Source organism: Epinephelus fuscoguttatus, linkage group LG14, assembly GCF_011397635.1.
Source record: "Epinephelus fuscoguttatus linkage group LG14, E.fuscoguttatus.final_Chr_v1".
NCBI lineage: Eukaryota > Metazoa > Chordata > Actinopteri > Perciformes > Serranidae > Epinephelus > Epinephelus fuscoguttatus.
Window position 1 is genome coordinate 27,374,429 of NC_064765.1, and position 23,966 is coordinate 27,398,394.

Genomic DNA, 23,966 nt, shown 5'->3' on the forward strand with positions numbered 1-23,966 from the left:
TCTAACTTGCTAATATTTTAGGGCAAGCTTACTTCGTAGTTAAACCAACCTCCTGAGCAAGCTAGTTCACTAACCCCGCAGTAGCTTATAAAGTTTTAGTTGTTGCCAGGGATTTTGTTCAATTGTACGAACTTTAATTTGAAAAATTAGCTTAGCTGAAAAGCAGACATCATACTTGGGACTGGGAGAACACACTAGAATAGGACTTGCCACAATCTATTAATGATGTCATGACTACCCCTATCCCTGATTATAGATTTATCTATAGATTGCCTTATCAATTATAATCCTGACAAACTAAATCAAATGACGACAAAAGTCACACAGAATTTGACACTTTTTATGAACCAATGTTTCAGAATGGCACAATGCTTTGCCTCGCTATCAAGCACAGAAATAAGATGAATTTTTAATACTTGATGGCAATACAGCATTTTGTGCGTTACAATAAAACATCTGACCATCTTTGAACCTGTTCTTTCTTTACAATCTTCAAATATGAGCCTCAGACAGCAGTGATAATATTCAGACAGTATTATTTAATTTGAACCAGCAGCGGTGACAGTGTGTTACAGTATGTTGTTTAAAGACATTCACCTACATGTACAGAACTCTCTGTTTGGATAATGCTAATGGAAAGCAATCAGTCAACATGGAGAATGCTGAGCAAAGAGCACTGAAGACATCCATCAGCTTTAGATGTGGGCTGGTCTGATTTGTCGTGCTTATAACTCATTTACACTGTAAAAATACATGTGATATAAAACAAAAGCATGGGGCAAAGGTCAGTTGGCCTCCATGACAAAATATCGTAACAGCGAAAACAACAGATCCAAGTAGCAATTAGCACATTACAACACACATGATGTTACCACATTGTAATGTGGGTAGTGGAGTCCTTATTACCACAAAACAAAGAACAAATGGTAATATTTCCATTAAACCTCAACTTAACAACTTATATCTATATTTAATTTTCTGGTCATGATTGTTGTTTTTTAAAGAGAACCAAATTATGATCCAAGATTTGATGAAATGACAGTCACTGATGTCACATGGATATTATAAAATGTATAGGCATTAAAGTTCAGTATGTCCAGACATGTTATCTCTTATAAGCAGTGTGACGTGGTTGAGCAGCAACCCCATGGACCAAACATGTGTTCCATAATTTATCAATGTCTTCAGACACAGGGACTATCTAAATGCCAATTTAGGAACAATCCACTCAACATCAAAGATCCATTACAGCTGTTCTCTGAAACACCTTTGACTTTGAATGAATGGCTGGATGAATAAAAACATGATTACCACTGCTGACACAGTGGTAAATATCTCAGACACATCGTCATAATACTTGTTTGTAACTGTGTGTATGGCCAACAAAAATCATACTTTACCATAAACCATATATATAATTAGTTATAATACAGGAAACCTAAAAGTATGGAGCTGCAACAGTGACAGTATCTCAGAAATTTTGGCATTCAAAAAGTAAACACCAGCACTGAAAAATGAATTCACAGAGCGTGATTTATCTGCATACTAAGTAGAGAATGTCTCTTCTAGACTCGGACTGTCATTAAAAACCACATCAGAGCACAATAAAATAAAATAAAATAAAATCATTTTTAATGCGCCATTTTTCTTCCTGTGGAACTTTTTCAACACTAATGTTTCTTTTATCAATATTGTATTTGCAATGGCAAAACCTACTGTCACTGTTCTGGCTCCATATGAAAGAGTTAGGAAAAGTATTGTGGTGGAACTTTAAGTCATCTGCTGCCTATCCAAATTATCCCAATTCCATGTTTTATATTTGGGAACAAAGTGGAAGAGAAAAACTAAAAGAGGAGACATGATATTGGCACGGTCAGAAAGAGGTTTTAAAAAAGTCTTTACCTCTAGAGGGAATAGATGAAGGTATATGAGGGAACCCTGGAGGAAAAGAAGTTGCTGGGAGGAAAATAAGGCCACACAGGATGAAGAACATAAAAGGGGACAACAATATCAGATAACTAGATAATAATAAAATAATAAAAGATGAGAGGCACTGTGAGTCTCCTCTGTTATAACAAGAAGGGTTACACTGATATACAGTACACTGGTTTAACAACATATCAAATCTGATATTGGCTTTTACTGGAAGGCCCAACGTCAACCAGCCAGTGTCATCCACCTCCAATGTGATGATGCAGTTTGTAAAACTACACATTCAATGTTTCATTTATCAAAACTACACTGGATGTCTGTGGGAAGTGCTTCACTTGAACCTTTTAAAGAAGTTTTGTGCAGCTATGCATGAATACGCCACACTGTCATATTACAAAACCTGCTCAAACTGTCATAGTCTGTGAAATTTATAAGCAACCCTTAAATACCAGTATCAGCCTTTAAAACACATACTGTACAAGTAAATACTTTTCATATTGCAATGTGCTGATGCGACGAAGGGTAACAACGATAAAACTGCACATTTAAACCCCTCAATGAACAAATATGGATGTAAACTCTCCTCGTCTCCATCAGCACCGACTGTTCTCACACGCAGTTTGCTGCTCACACCAGTCTAGTACCGCAGAAGTCTGTGTCTGAAATAAAAAAGTTCATCTGACAGTCTCGGCATGGACCATTACTGACAGCAAATAAACCTACCACATGTGATAAATGATGGGCAGAAATATCACTCTGTTGTGACAGGATGAGAAAAGAAGACCTGGTTTACGATGTACTCTTTAACACTCCCTTTATCATATATTAGACTATCAGATGTTTGTAAACTCATTGTGCAGTTATGTGGGGAGGGGATGGATGGCCAATACAGTGATAACACACTTTGAATGTTCTTGAAATTGGTCTCTCACTGTGACAAAGTGCCCTTGATTGTGTCTTTGTTCTGTCTCCCCCGTTTTAAAGACCTGTTGGCCTCCGTCTAAATGACTGATGGGCGTACGTACAGCTGTAATTCACTGTGAACCGTTCGGCATCGCAGGAGGTTTCTGTTGCAGAGAAAGCAGGGTGTGAAAAAGCAGAGCTCTACATCACTGTAAACTGTCATCACCACCGGCGGCTGAGGACTGAAGTTGAGTTTTTTCGAGTTCCTGGTGAACCTCTCTGACGGCCATGATGCGTGAGAGCATGCTCTGTAGAGTGGTGCTCTCTAATGGTTGAGAGGTGTACCAGTGGGAACTGTTGAGGTCAGAAACAGAAATTAGACAAAAAAAATTTAGAAAAATATGTAAGACTTGCATGTTGCTGTCTATAAACAGCACAGGCGGTAATATGTTTTTCTTATTTTATTTGAATTCATGCATTCTCTTGATAGTGAGGAAGAGAGGGAGACATGGAAAAGGTAAGAGAGAGAGGTGGTATGACATGTAGCAAAAGGCCTGGGACAAACTCGGACCCAAGCGGCTGCAGTGAAGACTCAGCCTTGATGGTACATGCTCTAACATTTAAGCTAGCGACGTGCTCTGGGAGGTTTTATTTAAATGTCCATTTAATCTGGACTCTGTGTCTCTTTAACACTGGACAAGTGACTGACCTGTGAGTGTGCACATTCTGTTCAGGCTGCAGGAAAAACAGGTCAGTTCTCTTCTTCACCGACTCAGGGCTGGTAGAGAGAAAGATGAATGAGAATAAAAAGTGTTTGTTCAGTTTCATATATGTGACTTTAAGTGCTGTCGTCTTCATCTGTTAGTTTGCCTATGTGCATGTGCATATGTCTCACCATCTGGAGAGGTAGAACTCGTAGAGTCTGACAGGACAGTGTAGAGGGTTGGCGACATTTTCCAGCATCTCCAGGTCTACCTCTTCCTCTCCCTGCTTTTTTCTCAATCGCTCTGTAAACCAGAACTCACTTATTCACTACTTGCAAACACATAATCCGTTTTGGGACAATTTATGAAACCGGTTTTGATGTTTAGAAACAGAGTGAGTATATAAAAACATTTTTAGGTGATGTGAAGCTATTGATACCTGATATTTTGTATAGTTGTACAGCTGCACAGACACATTACTATCACTGCTACTTTAATCTTTTAAAAAAAGACATTAATGTATTATTTCAAAACACCCACCTGCATGGGGCGTGCCAGCACTGCTTCTCTGGTATCGGAGGTAGTGGACTTTGCCGGCTCGGCTGCAGGGTTTAGAGTGTAGAGTGAAGTTGGTAAAGGAGAGGCTTTGGTGCTGTGCCAGCGTGGTGAAGCCGAAGGTCTTGGTGCAAAAGAAGAGCAGCGTGTTGAGCAGCACTATGGGGGAGTAGGCGCCCAGCTGCTTACACTCCCACAGGTAGGACTCCACAACACGGGAGGAAACAGCACCACCTTCAGGAAGAAAGAAGAAGTAGGGAAAGAGCTGAGTCAGTCAGATACTCAAAGTGCCTTAAAGGAGCTATATGTAAGAAATATAAAGCAAATAGTCATAAAATCCTCCAAATATGTCACAGAGACTAAGGAATAATGTTCATATAACATACTCATCTCACAGACAACAATAGTACAGCCAGAATATTCGCATTTAAAAAAAAATTTACGGTCCGCAAATCATGTTTATGTTTTGAATCTGTGTTTTGGCCTGTTGCGCCACCCACCGCCGTCTACCAGTCCCGCAGCCAGTAGAGTCTCAGCATCAGTTACGGTTACGACTGAGCTACAGCAGCACGGCAAGCAGCATTAGCAGTGTCCCGGTACATAGCATTAGCAACTGGTCCTCCTCAGCTGTATCCCGGCAGCAGCGTTAGCAGCAGAGAAGCTGGACTTGCTCGAACGGTCCGCTGGAAAACCGAAGATCAAGGACGCGGTGACGCAGCCCTGCCATGGCAGCCGCCCGTGGGCAAACAAATCAGTCTCCAGCGCGCCGCTATCCAGCAACCTTGAATCTGTAGGGGAGGGGGGGTGGACACAACTCGCGGCAGTATTTTGAATTTGAGTGCAGTAACCATTTTGGCCACATTCTTACATACAGCGCCTTTATCCGGTTCTGGGTGCCTCAATGCCTTTCATCTCACTGCATGCTATGATTGAGAATGAAGAAATAATGGATTATTAAGAGAACTGGATTTGATGTTAATGAATATTGGCAAATAAATATTTTAAAATCAACACTACAAAATTGAAACGGTAAAATTAAACTGAGTTTTATGGTGTCAACCAGGCATAAAAACAGTTGAAATTAATTCTTAAAGATTAACCACAGTAAGGGTTGAGACAACCTGTGATATTAAAGCAGCATTAATATATTTTTTGGCCACTTGGGGGCAGCAGAACAACCTGTTAATACAACATTGAAATGTCAACAACTTATAAAGCTGACAAGGTCAATCTGTCAGCAAAGTGTTGCCTACTTACACATCTATATAGAATTTAGCCATTGTTAATATAAGAAGATTGATTAGATTAATCTCACTCAGTCAGAGGGATGGCAGACTCCGCCACTACCAATGAAAATGGTATGTAAAGACACAGTGGTGTAATGGCATCCTGAGCAGATTGAAGTCACTCTACATCTGTGTGTTGTTATCCAAGTTTCTCCTGTCCTGACCCACAGTGGTGGAACAGCGCCATCGCAAAAGCACAGTACACACACTCCAGTTCCTGCCACGTTAACACCATTAGCTCTGCTAGCACTATTACTGTTGTTAGCATTTGTCACAGTCAGTACGTTTACATGGACAATTCCACTTTTAATCGGAATGAACGGCCATTCCGATTAAAAGTGGTCATGTAAATGGTCATTCCGATTGAAAATTAAATCCGATTAAAGGGGGTGGTTTATTCCGTTTGTCATTCCAAATGAAAGAGTTTTGTGTGCATGTATACACTCATTCCTCTTTGAGTTCATTCCGGTCTTTCTGCGCATGCTCGTTTCCTTGCCCTTCTGGTGCGATGACGTATATAGCGCACATAGCAACGGGCTGCATAGCAACGGGCTGAGCTAGAGCAGTCGGACTCACACTCACCGGTTTCCATTCGCCACAGCACGGTCTTCTGCCTCCCTTCTCCTGCTCAACAGATGAAGCATTAGCAGAACAAGGTTGTTGTCGTCCTGCTGCTTTAAGAATATCAGCAAAACACGCCCAAAAAAGGCACTAATAACAGCATTGTCAAGCATCTTGTTATCCGGAGCGAGGACTACAGTGTTTTCTTCCGGTAAACGTAAACACGTAACATCCGCCCCACCCCCTATCCAATCAGAAACCTTCCCTGCCCCAAACCTTGCGCAGACCTGAATAAAGGCGATTGAACTGATCTCCCGTGTAAACCCTCATTCGGAATTAATATTTCCCATGTAAACTACCTGGAAACACTTTAATCCCGAATGATTTCATTCAGATTCATTTCATTCCGAATGAGAAGCCATCATGTAACCGTAGCCACTGTTAGCACTGCTAGCACCACTGGCTGCTAGCCACCTCCATTTTGAGAGCCGTGTGAAGGCAATTCCCATTCAGGCTCTGAATCAGAGATAACCTCTAAATGTTGTATTCAGCTCATTTAATATAAATACATTAAAAAAGTTATTTCAGAAAACCCCAAGCCCCAAGGATTATGGCTTTATGTCACTGATCATACCACTAGTCTGCGGTTTCGGTTTCCAGAGTCGCAGCATCCCACTGATGTTGGTGGCAAACTGACTGTACAGCGCATCGGTAAAGATGTTCTCTATGCGGCCCTTCATGAACAGGTACTGTCCAAACAAAGGGAGACAGAAAATAAGGACTCAATAAAAAACCCAAAAAATAAATCCAGATGGACAGCAGTGACACAGTATGTGTGTGTGTACCTGCTGTATCCCCAGACAGAGGTAGAAGATGCTGTCTGGGCTGTAGGTCTCTCCATTAGGCCGTCTTACTTCTCTGATGAAGCAGGACAGAGCAAAGCTCAGCTCAGCGGAGTCACACTGAAGGACGTCTTCTTTAATATCCACGATATTGGCTGCAGGGGAGGAGACCATGAAACATAGTTAGTATAGAATAAAACAGGTTACAATGGGACCAATCAATAGAATCGCAGGAAGAGATATGCTAAAATAATAGTAGAATATAAGATAACTGAGGCTCACATTCTTTCTGGTGTTTGTTTCGTTGTTGGACCCAGCTCCTCCAGGCTTTAACTCCATACAGGTGGTTCAGTTTGGCGGGGGCTGGAGTCACCACTGCAGTGCGGTTCAACACGGTTCGCCTTCGACTCTGGATGGATTGAAATGCAATGAAAAGTGGGTAGTGTGGAAAATGGTCGACATGGCTAAAAGCTTGACTTTGATTAGACAATTAAATACATGTAATATTCAAGAACATCACAACATCCAAAGACAGTGCAGTAGTGTATGTTAGAAAGATGTCAACATCCACAGATTCCTACAGCACTTGAATGCACCATGTAACTACACCAAGTGTCACCCTGCAGGAAAACAGCTTATAACTAAAGTCAGTGGAGAAAAATGTTTTAAATCAGAGGCTGATCAAATCAACCTGAGTTTACCAAAAGACAGCTGATCTATCAGGGGAGTCATACCCGTTTTCGGCTGGAGAAAACATCCCTGGGTCTCTTCACTCCTCGCTGTGGTGCAGGTGGCTTCTGATCTAACGGTTCTGCAAAAACAAATACAAAAGACCTGTGAGTGACTGTCAGTGTGCATGCATGTGTTGTTGAGTAGTTTTCATCTCTGCTTGTAGCAACTACATGCCATCCAGTTTTTTTTGTTTTTTTTTTTCATTTTACAGATTTATTTTTGTGTTCACTTTAAGTTATATGATGTCTCACCGGACGGGAAGTCAGTCTCCAAGTCCATCATGGGAGAGGAGGGAGGTTGATCCTCAGCACTGGTGGTAGGTGGGTCACTTGTCGTGGTGGTCTCCTCTGGCTTCGTATCAAGTTGAGGATCAGCTGACTCTGTGCTCCTCTCTGAGCTGACAGTAAGCGGCAGGTCGGCTTGTACTGCTTTTTGAGTCTCCTCATTTTCACAGCTTATGGGAGTGACCACCTCTGACTTCATGTCTCCACTGTTAGAACTACTCTGGTCTGCAAAAGACAGAGCAAACATTTGTCAAGCTTTATATGACTTAAATATATAAAAATCAGGACAGAAACTTTCCTCACCTGTGCTGGAAACAGGCCCATCTTTTTGTTTTTCTTCCTCTAACGCCAAAGGCTCTGATTGGACTGCTGCATCTATCATGTCCTTGCTCTGTGGTGGTACGATCATGGGTACTGGAACCTGTACAATAAAAACCATGAAAAACAAATTATCATTTGATTTTCTGCAGCAAATACTCCAAAAAGTACATGAATCATTCTGGATTCACTGGATTACTAATGTAATGGGACGTACAGGCAAAGGCATAGCCATCGGAACAGGTGTGTGCTGGGAGTACATGTTCATAGGCACTGGAATGAAGACTGGTACTGGAACTGGCACCATTATCACCTTCACTTTCTCCTCTCCTGCTGAAGAGCTAACTGAGGGCAGAGGCTGAGCTGGAAGACAGAGGGAGGAGGAAAGATCATGAAGAAGAGACAGTCAAAAATGTTTATCAGGAGGATACGCAAGAATTTTTACATTTTTGAATTGAAACATTTAGTTGCAATTTAATTTAAAAGATAAGATTAGACACAGACATCCTACTGTCGCACATAAAGTCATAATAAAATGTATATAAAAAGGGTAAAACTGATAATTTAGTGACAGCTTAGTATATTGAATATACTACTTTTATTAAATAAAATGTATTACGCTACTACATGCAGTCTCTATATGCAGCTGCAATTTTCTAGAATGCAGACATGACAGCAAGTGACCAAAAAACTGGGTAAGTATTGTCCTTGTTAAGGAGGGACAAAATATTTTAGTGCAGTTTTATTTGTGCTGCTTAAAGGTCACTTTATATTTATCATTGAGATGCTCTGTCAGTCATAAATCACCGTACACCATAAATCACCATAAATATGAGACCATGGTTAAGAATACTGATAACCTCTGGTAATTTAATATGTAACAAATGCACCACTCAGCTCTCTGCCAACATCTCATAATCAAATGAGTGTAGTGTGGCTAAAATGTTTCATACAGAACCTTTGTGTTGTAGCAATTTCTGATAATGTAGACACTTTTTCACAGAGCAGGTGCAACACTCCCCTGACTGAACCTGTTCAAAAGAGTGTGCACTCAGATGCATTAACAGTTTCACTTTACAGGGCATCTTTTGTTTAGGGAACACATGACCTCAGGCTTGAAAAGTAAACCTGCTATTACATCATGTTGACATTTCTGCAGATTCCAGCAGTTGCTTTACTGTCTCAAGGCAGGCGGCAGCATTTCATGTCTCTGGAAAACACTTCTGCTTGTGTCAGTGGAAAATTATCCTCATATTTATTTGACCATCATCAGCCCTGACACAGTGTCTGATTTCAGACACCTGTGGAATGATTTCCCTCTCACTAATCAACTTTTTATCTACACTTCATTTGTTTATGTATTGAATTTATTATTACTTTCAGGTCTGTTTGCATCCTCACACTGCTGTCTACAAGTAACTCAGTGTCTGCTGGGAGTTACCTTTTGTCTTTTGTTCTTGTGGCATTCATGTCTTGAGTACAGCCTGAGGATTACGGAAGCAGCTTTTGCAGCATACTACAACAAACATCTTAAAATGACTGTAGCCTTCTTTTTAAAAACAGGGTCAAATGATTTCAGGTGAGAGTTACTAAATAATCACTGCTCGATAAGTTTTATTTGGACTGATGTGTGCAACCTTAATATGTGGGCCCGTGTGAACAGTTTTACATTCACAATCTTAACAAACTTGTGTTTTTGAGGCAGGTGAAATCTGAGAAATGTCACTCACACACACATACACCAACAAAACTTTACTCACAAATTAAATTTATTGACACATTTTTTGCATTTAACAAAACCATGACAATATTCTTTTAAACAAACAAGAGGCAGAAATGCAACATGAGTCCATGTCAGTGTTATAACGACAATGAAAAACTAAAAACATGCAGTTAAAGTGAACTTATTAAAGCTTACAACAGACAGTAGGTTGTACAGGAAGTAAAAAAAGTTAACCATTTATGAAACGTGTAATACAGGGCTAGAAAATGTCAGCCAAGGCAAAGCTGACTCGCTTTGACAGCAGGTGGATGAACTGAAGTCAAGACTGCATCAGTAGTGAGGTACAGCAGGGAATCCAACCATCAGCTCTTATACATCACACATTCATAATAGACATTAAAATGGTGCGCACCAGTACAAATAAGATAACTGCACATCCAAATGAATTCTGTTTTCATCTCTCAGACACATAGAGTTAATTGCAGATTTGTATCCTCATGTAATCCTGACAGCTGTATTTAAAATGATGGCGCACCAGGCAGAGAATCTCTTTTATAATGTTTATTGAGAATGTTACACTTCATTTCCTAGTTTGGGCAGCTCGTCCTCATTTCATTATGGCAGTGACAGTGAACCCAAACTAAATGTCCTTCACCTAAGATCATCTATCAGCTCTGACTGCCCCTTTGAGGGAAAACTGTTCATTTAGACAAGAACTTGACGGCTCTTGTCATTTCCTATGACACCTTCTTTAAGGTCATCTCCTTCACAGACCAGCAGCTGATTTTATGTAACTAACCAGCATCTTTAATTCCAGCTGAATTATGATGGGTCTTTTTGAAAGAATTCAACGTGCCCTATCTAGACTAAAGTTACATACTTTATCTACAGTGGGATGAAAATCCTGTAAAAGCAAGCCACTGTTTTACAAGAGATTCCAATAACACAAACATGATTTAAAGGTATAGTGTGTAGGATTTAGTGGCATCTAGTGGCTGAGGTTGCAGATTGAAATGCACATAATTTGAGTCAGTGTTTAGTTTGTCCATGCTGAGCTACTGTAGGAACAACATGCGCTGTGGAAGAGAACCCCTTAAATCCTACACACTAGACTTTTAATACTTACGCTCAAGTATTTTATTCAAAGTAGAAGCACATTTAGCAGCACAGTTGCCTGAATCCAGCTCCATGAACCTGCATTACTGTTGCCCTGTTGCATATACGTATGGAACAATTGACAGTGGCGTTTTTTTCATGGGCTGCATCTGGGCAAGCAGGTAGGCACAAGTGACCCTAATAAATGTAAGGATCAGGTTACATACTGTATGACAGGTATCATTACTGCTTGTGAAACAGTGAATGACTTTTCAGCCTGTAATGTAAACTGGTATCACATCATGATGATGTGGCGGTAGTGAAACAGAACCCTCCAGAAATAAAGTGGCAGCACAGTCCATTTATACAACAAACACATACACAAGTAAACAAGTTAAAGAAACACTAGATTCATACATTTTAACCTTTTGACAAATGTACCATGATCAGGATCAGCTTTAATGACACGTTAATAAACTGTGACATAGATTCAATAATGAGGTAAGATTTTTTTGTTTTTTTTTTACTAACATGTTACAGTACGGTCAGTGAAGCACTTAAGGAAGTCCCTTAACCTTGTGTAAACTGTTAGCCCATCAGTTACAGACCACTTACAGTAATACCCCCTCACAAAATAAATACGCTTTCTGGGAAGATACAGACAGCCATGAAAAGCTGTTCTGCACAAATACTGCTATCTTTACTGGATTATAAAAATACCGAAACACCCCTGTAAGTGCATAACTTTACTGCACTACCACTTTGCGAGTACACATTCATGCAACTACTGTGAACTAATGGGTGTTCTGCTTCTGCTGTCACTAAGGTTTTGGGTTTGACTTCGACATACAAGCACAGAAAAGGAAGAGAAGGTCACTAAAGTAGTGTAGGCGTGAAGACAACTGGTTAACCCTGTAGCTGTTTGATCTTTGTCCCAGGTCAGCGCAGAAGACAACTTCTAATGCCAGCAGGTCAGGAGGCTGTGGAGAGAAAAACTCGGGTGATACACTCGACCCTCTTAAGAAGTCAGTTCAATTGACTTGGAAAAAGCAGATCACATCAGTGCATCTGAATGTAATAGCATTAACAAAACACAAAATGGGGCTCCTTGAATAGGGGATACAGCTGTGGTTTAAAACTTTTAGTTTTACTATTTCAAGGGAAAATTCATCATCTTTCATGTGGATGTCCAGTGAAGCAATAAAATCCTATGTGTGTGCACTATACAGACAGAGAGCTGAGTTCAGCAGCTGCAAAATCTGTTCTTCCTTCATCCAGTGGCATCATTAGATGCACCAGTGACGTAGTCGGAAGGAGGAAGAACTACAGGTTATTTCGGCTTTGACAGGGGCATGTTCTAGATGCTGCTTAAAAGAGGACCTCCCTCTTTTTCTTTGAAAACTAGCTATGTTTCCAAAAGCAAATATGGCCTCCAAAAATAGGAGCACAGAACCTCACGCACAGAAGATTTAATGGTACATTTTACTTTTATTTTTTATTTATAGTTTTTGGCTGACTTGGATATTCAGTCGTATTTATGTAAGCCACAGTACGCAACAGAAAAAATGCAGCAGAGTGAGGCCGGGGCTGTCGTACACAAGGATATGGCCAGCAGAGTCCTTCCAGAACCTGAGCTGCCAAGAGCCGACTGGTGGTGCCTTTGCTCATACTCCCCTCAAGTGCCAATAGAAACTGAATCATTCTGCTGTAATGACTTCCAGCATGGACATTTTATATTGGATGCTGTCACCCACACCAAGAGAACAGTATAATAACGTGAGCCACCAAGTGAAAGAGCCTGCGTGTGCATTACTATGCATAAAAGTTTTACTCCTCACATGGACAGGCATTTGCTGAAGATCTTCTTCAGGGTCATGAAGATAAACTAGAAAAGACAACCTGCAGGGCCAAAGTGGCAGATGACTGCTGAGTGAGTATTTTTGTCATCTAATGCGAGTGTAAGTTACTTTGTTGAGTTGAGCCTTAGTAGTAGAGTAAATTTAAGTTGGCCTTTTATTGTGAAGGGAAAAAGCGAAAGGATTGAAGCAGTAATGTCCTGCCGCTGACAGTCTGAAAAATACAGAATGGCTGCTGTCTTGGTTCAAGCTGGCTTAGAATACGGAGCCTCCATTTTTTTTGTTACCTGCATAAGCAGGCTGCACTATGTTTTGGCTGGGTGTCTGTAGCTCACACAACGCATGCTGGTACTTGTAGGCACTGCAGGCACGGCTCCATGAGCAGGCAGACTCCGCTTTGTCGGTCAATATAGCATGCACTGAGAACATAATTGCTTCTACATTTACCATCAAACATGACTGGACATCCACATAGAGGTGGAAAATTTTCCCTTTAATGGTGTTATTATATATTTAAAGTGTGACTACATTAGTTTTTGTTGTGTGAGTCTGAGGGCTCACCTTATGTTTCCAGTTCAGGAACTGTTTTGTAGATCAGTCTGGTGTGGTAGAGCTCAAAACAGGGCACAGGACAGAGGCTGGGCTCTCCTGAACACGTCTTACAGTAATACGATGTCTGCCTCCTCAATGTCTTGCTCTTCTGCTCACAATGCTTCATTTCTGTGTGCTCCCCCTCTTTTCTCTCCCCATCATTCTCATCATGGGAGTTTACTCCCTTGACTTCCTCGGCGTCTTCTTCCATTTTCCTCTGTGGCTCCTCATCCTCATCCATCTTCTGCTTCTTCTCCTCCTGCTGCTGATCTTCTTCCTCCTCCCTCTTCCTCTTGTGTTGTGAGCAGACCTTGCAGTCGGAGTCAGTGTCTCTCTTGCCCAGGAAATGGCGTCCGGTTAGGCGTGCTGGCACGCCATTACAGGGCTGAGTTTCTCCCTGAGGTTTCGGCGACGGCGGCAGAGACGGAGACGTAGATGTGGATGCTTCAGCAGATGACTGGTCAGGTTGCGAGGAGCTATCTAGCAGAGCTGGTGCAATTATTGAAACAGCTAGTTGTGAACAATGAACAATTGAGTGAACCAAAAAGATGAATGAAAATGAATTAGATGGTGTGTAGCGTTGTGACAAACACCCTACAAAAGGCACACCAGCCAGACTGGATCCTTCTATCAGCGCTACTTTAACTAGATACTACATTATCATTGTTAATGTTTGCTGTGGGTATTAGCATTGACTGATGTATATCAATTATTTTAGATTTAAATAGCGAAAAAAAGTCAACAAAATTTTAGTACCAAAACCATTTGTTTTTAAAACCAGTGAGAATGACAAAGCTTAAGCAAACTTCAATGTTATATTCTGCAAAGCATTAAGTTCAAAGTTGTTTTAGTTTCGGTGACAATTCAACTTTCAACAATTTCAATTCACCTCACCTGATTTGTGTCATAAGAAAATATTTAATCACAGCAACTGCCTCAGAGTGAAACCTAACCCTGCACTACCATGAGCTGTTTGGATTGGTCAATAAACACAAAGAGATGTCTGGGAGAAATTTCTCCTCACATCAAGCAGGACTGAAGGTTCCATCACCATCAGAGTGTGTACAGGGATAACATACAAAATGTAAACAGTCGTGGTAGAAAAAGATTAAAATCAAATCAGATTTTAAATACTTAATGCTTGATGTTTCAAATGTCTGTAGGAACAATGTGCAGTAAGTACACTTGGTATTTGGACACTCCGTGGTGCATTTTACTGGCAGGAAGCTGCTAATGTCACACAGTCCAGATGAAATTTGCATATTTAAATCCTGCTGTACAGCTGATCTGTGTCCACTGTTAACAACATGCAACAAAGTTGAACTTATTTAAGTGATTTTTGTAGTTACCTGCTGTTTCAGTGGAAGATGTGGATATCTGGCACATGCTCTCTTGGTCCATAGTGAAGGGCCGACACAGAACTGACTTGTTCTTCATTTGACGTCGACGGGGGACAGGCACTCGCATGGCATCAGTCTGGGTACTGGCCTGGAAACAGACATTACATAAATAAACAAATGAACAAAAGGGAAAACAGAAGATCTCATGTAGTTCTTAATCATAAATACACTGCAAAGGACAGTGTCTTATTTCTGACCAGATCTAAGTCTAGACCCACAGTTGTATGTAAGGTCTAACCTGAAACAAACACACACACAGAGAGTACATACATGGTCTAGGTTCTTGCCATCAGTGGTCGGAAGTGCTCCTACAAAAGAGGCATAAAGGTAAAACAACATTTCATAAACCCCACTGTGAGAAATGTATTTCATAAATGTATAAAAACAATGAACTGATATGATTATATAACTAGTGATATAACTAACCAGTAAAAGCAGTATCTGCTGTTACACTGGGTTGAGTGGCAGAGCCATTGGCCAGTGACACGACATCAGCTATGACAGGGTTCATCTTTGAGGAGTGGTGGGGCTGTGTTGGAGCTGAAGGAAGAGAGGCACATACTGAAGTTATAACATTTGGGGTCATTTTATATGTGAGAATAATGCTTTTCTTTTTAATTCTCCTTTTTCTTCTCACTGGGAGCACTCTAAAACCTGACTAACACAGTGCTGGTTTGTGCTGATCGGGTGTGGTTTTCACTTCATTTAAATTTGACAAACAAAATTGCATCTGCCCCTTAGGCTAACATGAGACAAAGCTCTGTGCAGCACGCAAACGTAACACCGCCTAACCAACAGCTTTGCAATAATACAGACTAATGAGAATGTTTTTCATGTGGCTGAATATTAATACAAGAAGTTCTGTACTGTCTTAAAAGCTGTAAAATGATACATTAAAGTTAATCACAGCATATCTGCCACATGCTGCTGATTAATTATCAGCTGACAGAGATTGAGCCGAGATTGTTAAATTCTTCATAAATATTCACCAAACGTTTTTTATTAAACTGTGATTGTTGCTTAGTTAATCATGAACATTTAAGGGTTTACAGGAATACTCAAAGACAAGTTTTAAGGAGATTTTGCAACAGTCAAACCCAAAAAGCAGGTAAAACATGTTCTTGCAGCAAAACAACTCCCACATACTGTGGGAACTAACCAGGTCTACTTTTCTGTAAGCTGGCACTTGTGATAAAGGTGTCTTATTTTAACAAGCCTGAGCTTTTTGGCATGTTGACTCAACATCATTCTGTATCACGCTGATGAGATGACACAATTTACCATATGGTGTTTGTGGGGCCGTTCCAGTACCATTACTGCTGCTGTGTTGGCTTGTCTCAAAATGCACGTTGCAGTACTGCAGCAGACAGGTCATGTTGCAGAAATTACGGACTGAGCCCAAACATTGCAGCTTCTCAGTCATGTAGCCCTGTTTCCTACAACTGTCACATCGACCCATCTGGACAGGAGAGAAGGAGGAGGAGGAGGGAGGAAAAGACAGGAGGGCAGAGAAGATGGAGGAAGATTAAATAAAAAAGAAACATAACCACACTGAGCATACAGTAGCACACTCCCCCTGATTCAATAGCATACAGTGTTATAGTGTGGTGGGACATTTGTCTCCTTACCCCATAGTAGAGTACAGTGTACTGGGACATGCAGTGGGGTCTACAGAACTCCTCCATCCTGCCTCCATAGTGACTGTGGAGCATCTTCTGGCCGATGCCAGAGCAGTAGGTGCAGGGACGCCAAGGATGATCCTTGTTACGAGATGTCAGGTCATGTTTGAAAAGCAGCTTACAGCCTGGAACACAGGATAAGTGAGGTATTACATTACTTTAATCAGAGTATCACAAACATGCATCAAAAAGAGAGAGCTGTAGTTCGTTTTGTCAAGATTGTGACTGGACAGAGTTGACCAGGTAAACTAGCATTAATCGGACAATGTAGGAGAGGATAAAGGGGAAAAGCCACTTCTGGGTTAACTCACTTTCACTGCAGAAGACCAGGTCCTGTTGGTTGTAGCTGATGGTGTCAAAGTGCACTTTCTCCTGTTTACAGCACTCACATTGAATCAGAATATTCTTCTGGGTTTTATAGTGCTCACAGCACTTCCTACCACAGAACATAGAAATACGACCCTGTAGGAAAAAAGGCATCACTGTTACCATCATTATTGTTAGCTGATGAGGGTTACACTCGTCATGCAACTTGCTATAATGCTATGTTCACAATGAATGTAAAGCAAATTTTTGTCTCACGTTACTTGAACAAATTTGGCTACTGAAGTGTATTCCACGACTGGAAAATGTGAGCTGTGCTCCTTACTTGGTGACTGAATAGCAGCGGCTTCATGCTGAACTGATTGCTGCACTGATGGCAGGTCAGCTTGGAGTTATCACTGGTTCCGCCCTCTGCAGGTTTCTGGGGCTTATCAGCAGGTGCTCTGGCCTGGGCCTGCCCTGGGACAGAGGGGGAGGATATGGCTGGGTAGGGAGGCACCAGTGGGGGCACTGAACTATGACTGGGATGGTGGCCTGGGTAGGGGACTGAAGATGGGTAGTCCTGAGGGATGGGAGGGACTGAGCTGGCTCCAGCTGAGGGTCCCTGTTTAGGGGCGTCTCTGTGGGAGGAGTCCTTTAAAGCGGAGGTTCCATTGGTCATGTCTGGCTGAGAGGTGTTTCCAGATTTCTGTAAAGAGAAGGTGGGAAAGTAACAGCAACGTCACATCTTGGTATAGGCAAACAGATCCTCCATCAACTACTTTAGTTAGATACAAAACAACTCTTATGCTATTGGTGAATTTACCCTGTATATAGTAACGCAGTCATAGGAGCAGAAGTTACGAATGGTGCCGTCCACCATGGCCAGATGATACTGAGGAACAGCCGACACCCTGCACTGGCAGCAGGGGAATGCAGCACCTACGGAAAAAGGGCATCAGTTAGTACGTGAGCTTGCACCATGTATATTAATTAATGGTAAAACAGCTTCACTGGCTCTGGCTGTGATAGAGGCTGCAGTGATATAAAGTTAGGTGCCACGTTTAACGTTTTAAATTCAGTGAATCCCTGCAATGAATGTATTTATATAAACCAGTAAAAAAATTACGGTCGTCACTGAGAAGATCTGAAGCCTCTTTCAATTTCTGCATTTAAGATCACATATACCAGCCAACCTTGGCACATGAGTGTGTGTCTCTGTGGTGGGTCCTACCCATAAGAACGTGTCGAGGTGGTCGACTCTGTTCCACACAAGCAGATGAACAGTAAAGCTGGACTTTGCCCCTTTGGTCTCGCTCCATGATGGTGGAGGACGCTATTGCCATTTTGTGACAGCAGGCACAGGAAACCAACTTTCTGCAGGTCTGTGCAAAAACACAATTAGTATTGACGAGGTTTTGCTACATTCGCTTGCTAAACATGGGGGGCTGTGCATGATTTGTCTGATGTCACACGATTTCATGGTAGTCAATTTAACTTTAACGTGCCTGAAACCTTGGTCGAGACATCCCTAAAAGGAACCAAACAAGATTAAAAAAAAAATAAATGATCTTTTCGATAACACATACCTGTTTGTAAGTGTTAATACAGGTGGGGCCACAGAAGTTGAGCTGAGATCTTTCAATTGTGAGCGTGTGACAGGAGCCTGAGTTGCTATTACAGTAAAGTCCGCAGCCTTCACAGCAGTTCATGGCTAACTGCCGCATCTTGCGCCATGTTACAAAACAAGCGTTACTACAGAGTCTGTGCAGACGACCTTGATGGGTGACCTCGTGCTCAATCTGCTGCAGAGATGAAACAATCAAACACAAAGACCATAAAGAGATTTAGACTGCAGAGTGGAGACGCAGAGGGCCTGGGACAATACTGCTGATTTGACTTATCGGGCATCTTGACCAAAATTTGTCTTTATCTTAAAAGCTTGCCTTATATGTCTCTTACCCTGTTAGACACTCTGCAGACACTGCAAAAGGGCTTTTCAGGAGCTTGTCGCTCCACTTGTTTCTCAGGCGGCTTCTCAGGTTTCTTCTCCAGTCGTTTGTCAGTCCATTTATCAGGACCCTTATCAGTCTGTTTCTTCTTGTGTCGAAATACGGACAGACAGAACTGGCCACAGAAGTTAACGTAGGTGCCCTCTTCTGGAATCGTGATCATGTCCCTGGGCTGAAGAATCTCCCTGCAGAGAGAACAGCACAAGAAATAAATTTAGTTGTAAAAAACATACCATGACGGCAGGATAGGGGTTGGAACATACAAAGTGGCAAAAGGGACGAAAAGTTAAACTCTGAATTCAAATTGACAGACGTGGGTTTGCAGAGTTATACAGCCTGGCACTTAGACAAATCTGTGAGCTCATGTTTTATTTCCTGTGGCAGATGTATTTAGTCTCCCTCCTGTTCAGATACATTTCCAGCAACTTGAGATTTGATAGGTCAGTCACAACTGTTTATCTAATATGGGGCATGTTTGAGATGATGACTTAAAAAGAGAAAAGGCGTTGAGAATTTCTTTAACATTTGTCCACCAGTAGAGATTTGGCGATAACATTTCTACCACAGGAGCTATTCAGGGTGGGCCATGTACTGTAGCCAATCAGCGCTGGATTCTTGCGTGATCTTGTGATTCTCACATGATCTCGCGAATCCAGCTGCCTCGCAGGGGACATGATTTGTGCAGACATGGGGGAGGAAGGTGAAGTTGTAAATACAGAAAACTTTAACACTAGAAAAGAATTTTAGTTTTAGTGTTTTGAGACTTTTGTTTTTATCAAGTGTTGTCTCATGTCAGACAGTTGTTTTTGTTTTCTTTGTATGGTAGTTTCAAATAAAAAAAAGAAAATAATCAAATGTGATGATGTATGGTTATTTTAAACCATTTCATAACCAAATCTAAAGAATAAATACTGTATCTTGGTGCATATCATTAGCATGATATAAAACTACATGTACAGTACCATGATAGATGATTTTAGCCCACGCCTAAATTTGCATTTGCAATTTGTCCTGGTAATGTGAGGCTACGAGTTACAGCGCTAAGTATCAACTTTAAAACCCCACCCCCCCACGGGACCAATTGAGACCAGCACTTGTCACTTTATAGAAAAATAATAATATTTATCCTGAAATAATGGCACATACACACATATATCATTCTGATGAGGAAAAATAGCTTTTTATAGGTATACTGGATTTAAATTCTGATGTGGGCCACTGAAAAGACACTTTTTCCAACAATAGAATTAAAGGTCATACAGTAAATTACAAAAGGTGCTGTTATCTACGAAGGCATTCTATTAAAAACTTAACCAAAGGCTTTTGCTGTCAGCAATAGGGTGGAAACATCTGGCTGCCTTGAGGCACCTGTTACATTCCCATTCATCTATCCAACTTAAAATTTAGAAATAGCAAGCACCCTAAAACAAATATCATTTTGCTTATAGTGCTTTTTATGTGGTAAATAAATACACCTTATAGAAGCCCAATGCCAGCTTATTGCAGCTAAATGAAACCCTGATTTAAGTTCATAGTGATGTCATGTGGAAACAAAGATGTACCTGTTGCACTGGAAACAAGATCGGTTCTTGTTGGCTGGAGGCAGATGGCCAGTAAGACAGACCGTGGAGCAGAAGAGCTGCGTCGAACCTTTTCTTTGGAATGCCGTTTGGCCTTTCAGCAGAACCTATGACCATTTACAGAACCATGAGACATGAAAATAAGAAATTAGAAAAGAAATAAACCCCTACATCACTGCGCAAAGACCAACACGTTAAACATTATCATTTCCGCTTATAATGTCATCAGTATAACTGATAAATGTAACAAATATCTATTTTTCTGTCAATACTCCACATTAAAATTCAGAGTTTATGTAAACATCTGTCATCAGCAATAACAGTTTTTCCTAAATAATTTGCACATCTATGCAGATGCAGCACAAAGTGACAGCAGTACCTTAGAGCAGCCACTGCAGCGAACACTACCGGGAACTGCGGGTGGAGGCGGGCGTGGGGGCGCTGGTATCAGAGCTGGTAGAGTACTTGGGATTGGAGCTGGTGGTCTGAGAGGGAGGGGAGTCATGGCTTGTAGGACAGCTCCTCTACCTGGGATGAAAATGGCTGCTGGAGGGGGAGCTGGGACTGCTGCTGGCACTTTAACGAATAAGAGGTGAAAGTTTGGTAAAGAAGAAGAAAGTTAATATCAAACACAGTAATGTAATGTATTGTAACAAAACACAAGCCTGCACTGGCTTCCATTAAAGTTACTTAATGTCAGAGTTTAAATAGTGAAAAGTGATCAGTGAATTCATCCTTGTGGTGCATTCCCACATGCCTAAAGGGATACTTTGCTGATCATCAACCAGCGTTTCATCATATCAATTTGGGTAGTATGTGTTAATGGACTATATTAAACTTTTCTCTGTCTTGCCAGCGCTCAGACACAACAACAAAAAGAGGCAGATCGAGAGACAGAGAGCCCCCTTCCAGGTAAACCCACTAAAAATAGGCTACAGACTCCTTTTCAATTTCCAGTGGACACGGCTCTACAGTAGACAAGTATACCTTTCTGTATTTGTATTTTTTTTCTAGTGTTGTCACACTTGAGGTCATGGACAGGCTGGAAAACTGGTAAGTAAACAGCAGAAAGCAGCATGAAGGCCAGTACGAATGTTACACTGATTATTTCTTTATATATATGTATATATATATATCTCACTTATTCAGTCTCTTTTCAAACTGGGTGCACAACTAATTTTGAACAATGTGCAAGCCCTGTCTGGGTGGAGAAGAGAGGCAGCAATGAAGTGGATGAACCTACATGTGTGACAAGCCGCCCTCATTTCAGCTTTCTCCTGCAGGTTTTCAGTAAAGTTGACAAAGTTGTTCATCCCTCCAAGCAGGATATTTATCCTGCCAACTGATCCAACTAAACAGAAGCAATGTTAGTGCCAGGATCACAAGTTTGCATACACCGATGATTCATGCTGCCTTTTGCAGTTACACTTGTTCACCCAATTTCCCCTGGGGATCAATAAAATATTTCTGATTCTGAAAAAGACTGTTTTATGAGCAAAAGCATACTTAGCCTAGTTATAAATGTGGTCAAGTGCTTTTTAGGCAGGTGACGCACTAAACAATTAACTTACACAATTTGTCAAAATATTACAAAAGCTAAAATGTGGCTTGCTTTCCACGTTTTGGGAAATGACTAACACTAATGGAAGGTGAAAGCAAAGAGTATTTATTTGGTCAGTGTAGCCAAACTAATCCAAAAGCTCTTGGGGGCAATAACCAAACTGCCCACAGCATATCCTGTGCACTCTGCTTTATAGCCACAGACTTTAAACAATCACCCACATAAACTTCCTGTCTCCATCTTAACTTACAGACATGAAGAGAACGCAATATGAGCACTACAACCTGATGTCAAAATGAGAAAAGCATTTCACAGACAAAAAATAAATGAACTCACTGGTAGGGGGTGCAAACGCGTTTCCTCCACCTACAGAGTAGACAGAGCTGATCCTCAGCTCTTCCTGAAATGAGCACACATTAGAAATTCAGATTTGGCTTAAGTGGTTAAATATGCCCTTCAGGCAGTACTGTTGTAAGTTAAAGAAAAAAGTTATCATATTATTGATTTAAAGATAATGGGTCTCATTCATGAAACATGAGCAGAACGAATTTGTTTGTAAACTGTTCACAGAAGGAAATTTACATGTATTTTTCCATTCATTAATACGTTAGTAGCTCTGATCTTTTCATAGGCACTAACAAAATCTACACCTGCTTCTCACGCCTCGTAGTGCTTGTGTAAATAAGGAATGCACATAAATATTGTTTGTCATTATTAGAAATTACAATTTTAATGTGTGTTGTGCTCTGTTATGTTCACAATACGCTGATGCAATTGATGCATCTGTTTGAGTGGTGAGACTGCGAGACCCACAGTACTGACCAAACACTAAGGGTCCGTCCCAAGTCTCTTAAATTACTGCTAGTGCTACTGCTAGCCGACTTTGCTAGCTGTTTAGCCCCTCCCACCTAGGAAAAAAATGTGAGGAACTAGTGCTAGGAACGATGAGCGAGCATTGTCAGTTTAAGAGACATGAGACGTCCTTTCCACTGTAGCGTCACGTGAAGCGACGTCCATTTCTGATGACGGCGGCACAGCTGGATCTGCTGCTATATTTGCTGATCAAAGCCATCAAAGCCAGACAGACGTGCAATAGATGTCGTACAGAACAGATCAACATGATAAATTAACAGTAATCCGTATGACACAATGAGACAGAGAGAGAGAGAGAGAGAGAGACAGAGAGAGAGAGACAAAGAGAGAGACAGAGAGAGAGACAGAGAGAGAGATGCAGGACAGACGGTAATGACAGTAGCTTACAACAACATTAATGAAAGTAATAATATTAATTAATATTAATAATTAATATTACCTACAGGCTATTAACCATTACTCCACTCACATGACATGCAGGACAATTAATGACGGGCAAATGTGTGTGTGTGTGTGTGTGTGGGGGGGGGGGTTCTGGACATGAGCAGCTGCACATTCAACAGCCACACATCACAGACAGTCCGCTGAACAACGCAACGGGTTGTGAATGAAATAAACTTAATTACAACATGACAGTCTTGCAGGAAATATCATTAACGTTACTCTTTGTAGTCACGTAGGCATGTGAATTACAGCGTTTCATTGCAAAGAATGCATGTAACGGGTAAACTTGCGCTGTTTCTCCCCATCGCGTTCAAATGAGCCAGACATAGAGGGCGGGTATTTATACGTCATGGCCTCAAGCTGAAAAAGACTTCCTGTTAGGAACCTCTCGACCATCCTAGCTCATAGCTGCTTAAAGCTTGCTGCTAGCTCCTAGCGCTAGCTCCTCGCTGCACAAATAAGAGACTTGGGACTGCCTAGAAGATGGCGGACCTCGAACGACTTCCGGTTCAAGCGAGGAGCTAGCAGTAGCACTATAAAAATAAGAGACTTGGGACGCACCCTCAGCTATCAGTGATGGCTGTCAGAACGTACAGCAATTTAACACGTCATACAACATGTACATCACCATACCTTCTGGTTTTGCTATTGACTGCTCCAGTGGAGGCATGTCACTGTCTCCATCAGGAATAATTCCTGACAGAAGTCTCTCCGATAATGCAAGCAATGAGC

General features: G+C 41.3%; 1 protein-coding gene across 5 annotated transcripts in view; it reads right to left on the bottom strand.

Moving 5' to 3' along the window:
• Positions 1–326: 326 nt before the first annotated feature.
• Positions 327–23,966, bottom strand: part of LOC125900563 (zinc finger MYM-type protein 4-like) — a 28,181-nt gene continuing 4,541 nt past the window's right edge. For 2 of the 5 annotated variants that reach the window (XM_049595636.1, XM_049595637.1), the window contains exons 5-30: positions 22,254–22,317; positions 21,600–21,707; positions 20,736–20,932; positions 20,339–20,463; positions 18,727–18,961; positions 18,354–18,569; positions 17,999–18,149; positions 17,591–17,706; positions 17,111–17,473; positions 16,773–16,923; positions 16,411–16,586; positions 16,064–16,241; positions 15,209–15,322; positions 15,053–15,090; positions 14,732–14,870; positions 8,335–8,480; positions 8,103–8,220; positions 7,767–8,024; positions 7,518–7,594; positions 7,066–7,192; positions 6,787–6,938; positions 6,576–6,690; positions 4,080–4,328; positions 3,731–3,842; positions 3,545–3,613; positions 327–3,189 (exon numbers count right to left, since the gene is read on the bottom strand). In XM_049595636.1, the coding sequence (XP_049451593.1) occupies positions 3,042–3,189; positions 3,545–3,613; positions 3,731–3,842; positions 4,080–4,328; positions 6,576–6,690; positions 6,787–6,938; positions 7,066–7,192; positions 7,518–7,594; positions 7,767–8,024; positions 8,103–8,220; positions 8,335–8,480; positions 14,732–14,870; positions 15,053–15,090; positions 15,209–15,322; positions 16,064–16,241; positions 16,411–16,586; positions 16,773–16,923; positions 17,111–17,473; positions 17,591–17,706; positions 17,999–18,149; positions 18,354–18,569; positions 18,727–18,961; positions 20,339–20,463; positions 20,736–20,932; positions 21,600–21,707; positions 22,254–22,317 (3,942 nt within the window). In that variant the 3' untranslated portion in view covers positions 327–3,041. The remainder of the gene's footprint in view (positions 3,190–3,544; positions 3,614–3,730; positions 3,843–4,079; positions 4,329–6,575; positions 6,691–6,786; positions 6,939–7,065; positions 7,193–7,517; positions 7,595–7,766; positions 8,025–8,102; positions 8,221–8,334; positions 8,481–14,731; positions 14,871–15,052; positions 15,091–15,208; positions 15,323–16,063; positions 16,242–16,410; positions 16,587–16,772; positions 16,924–17,110; positions 17,474–17,590; positions 17,707–17,998; positions 18,150–18,353; positions 18,570–18,726; positions 18,962–20,338; positions 20,464–20,735; positions 20,933–21,599; positions 21,708–22,253; positions 22,318–23,966) is intronic. The other 3 variants (XM_049595638.1, XM_049595640.1, XM_049595641.1) reach the window with 3 other exon arrangements.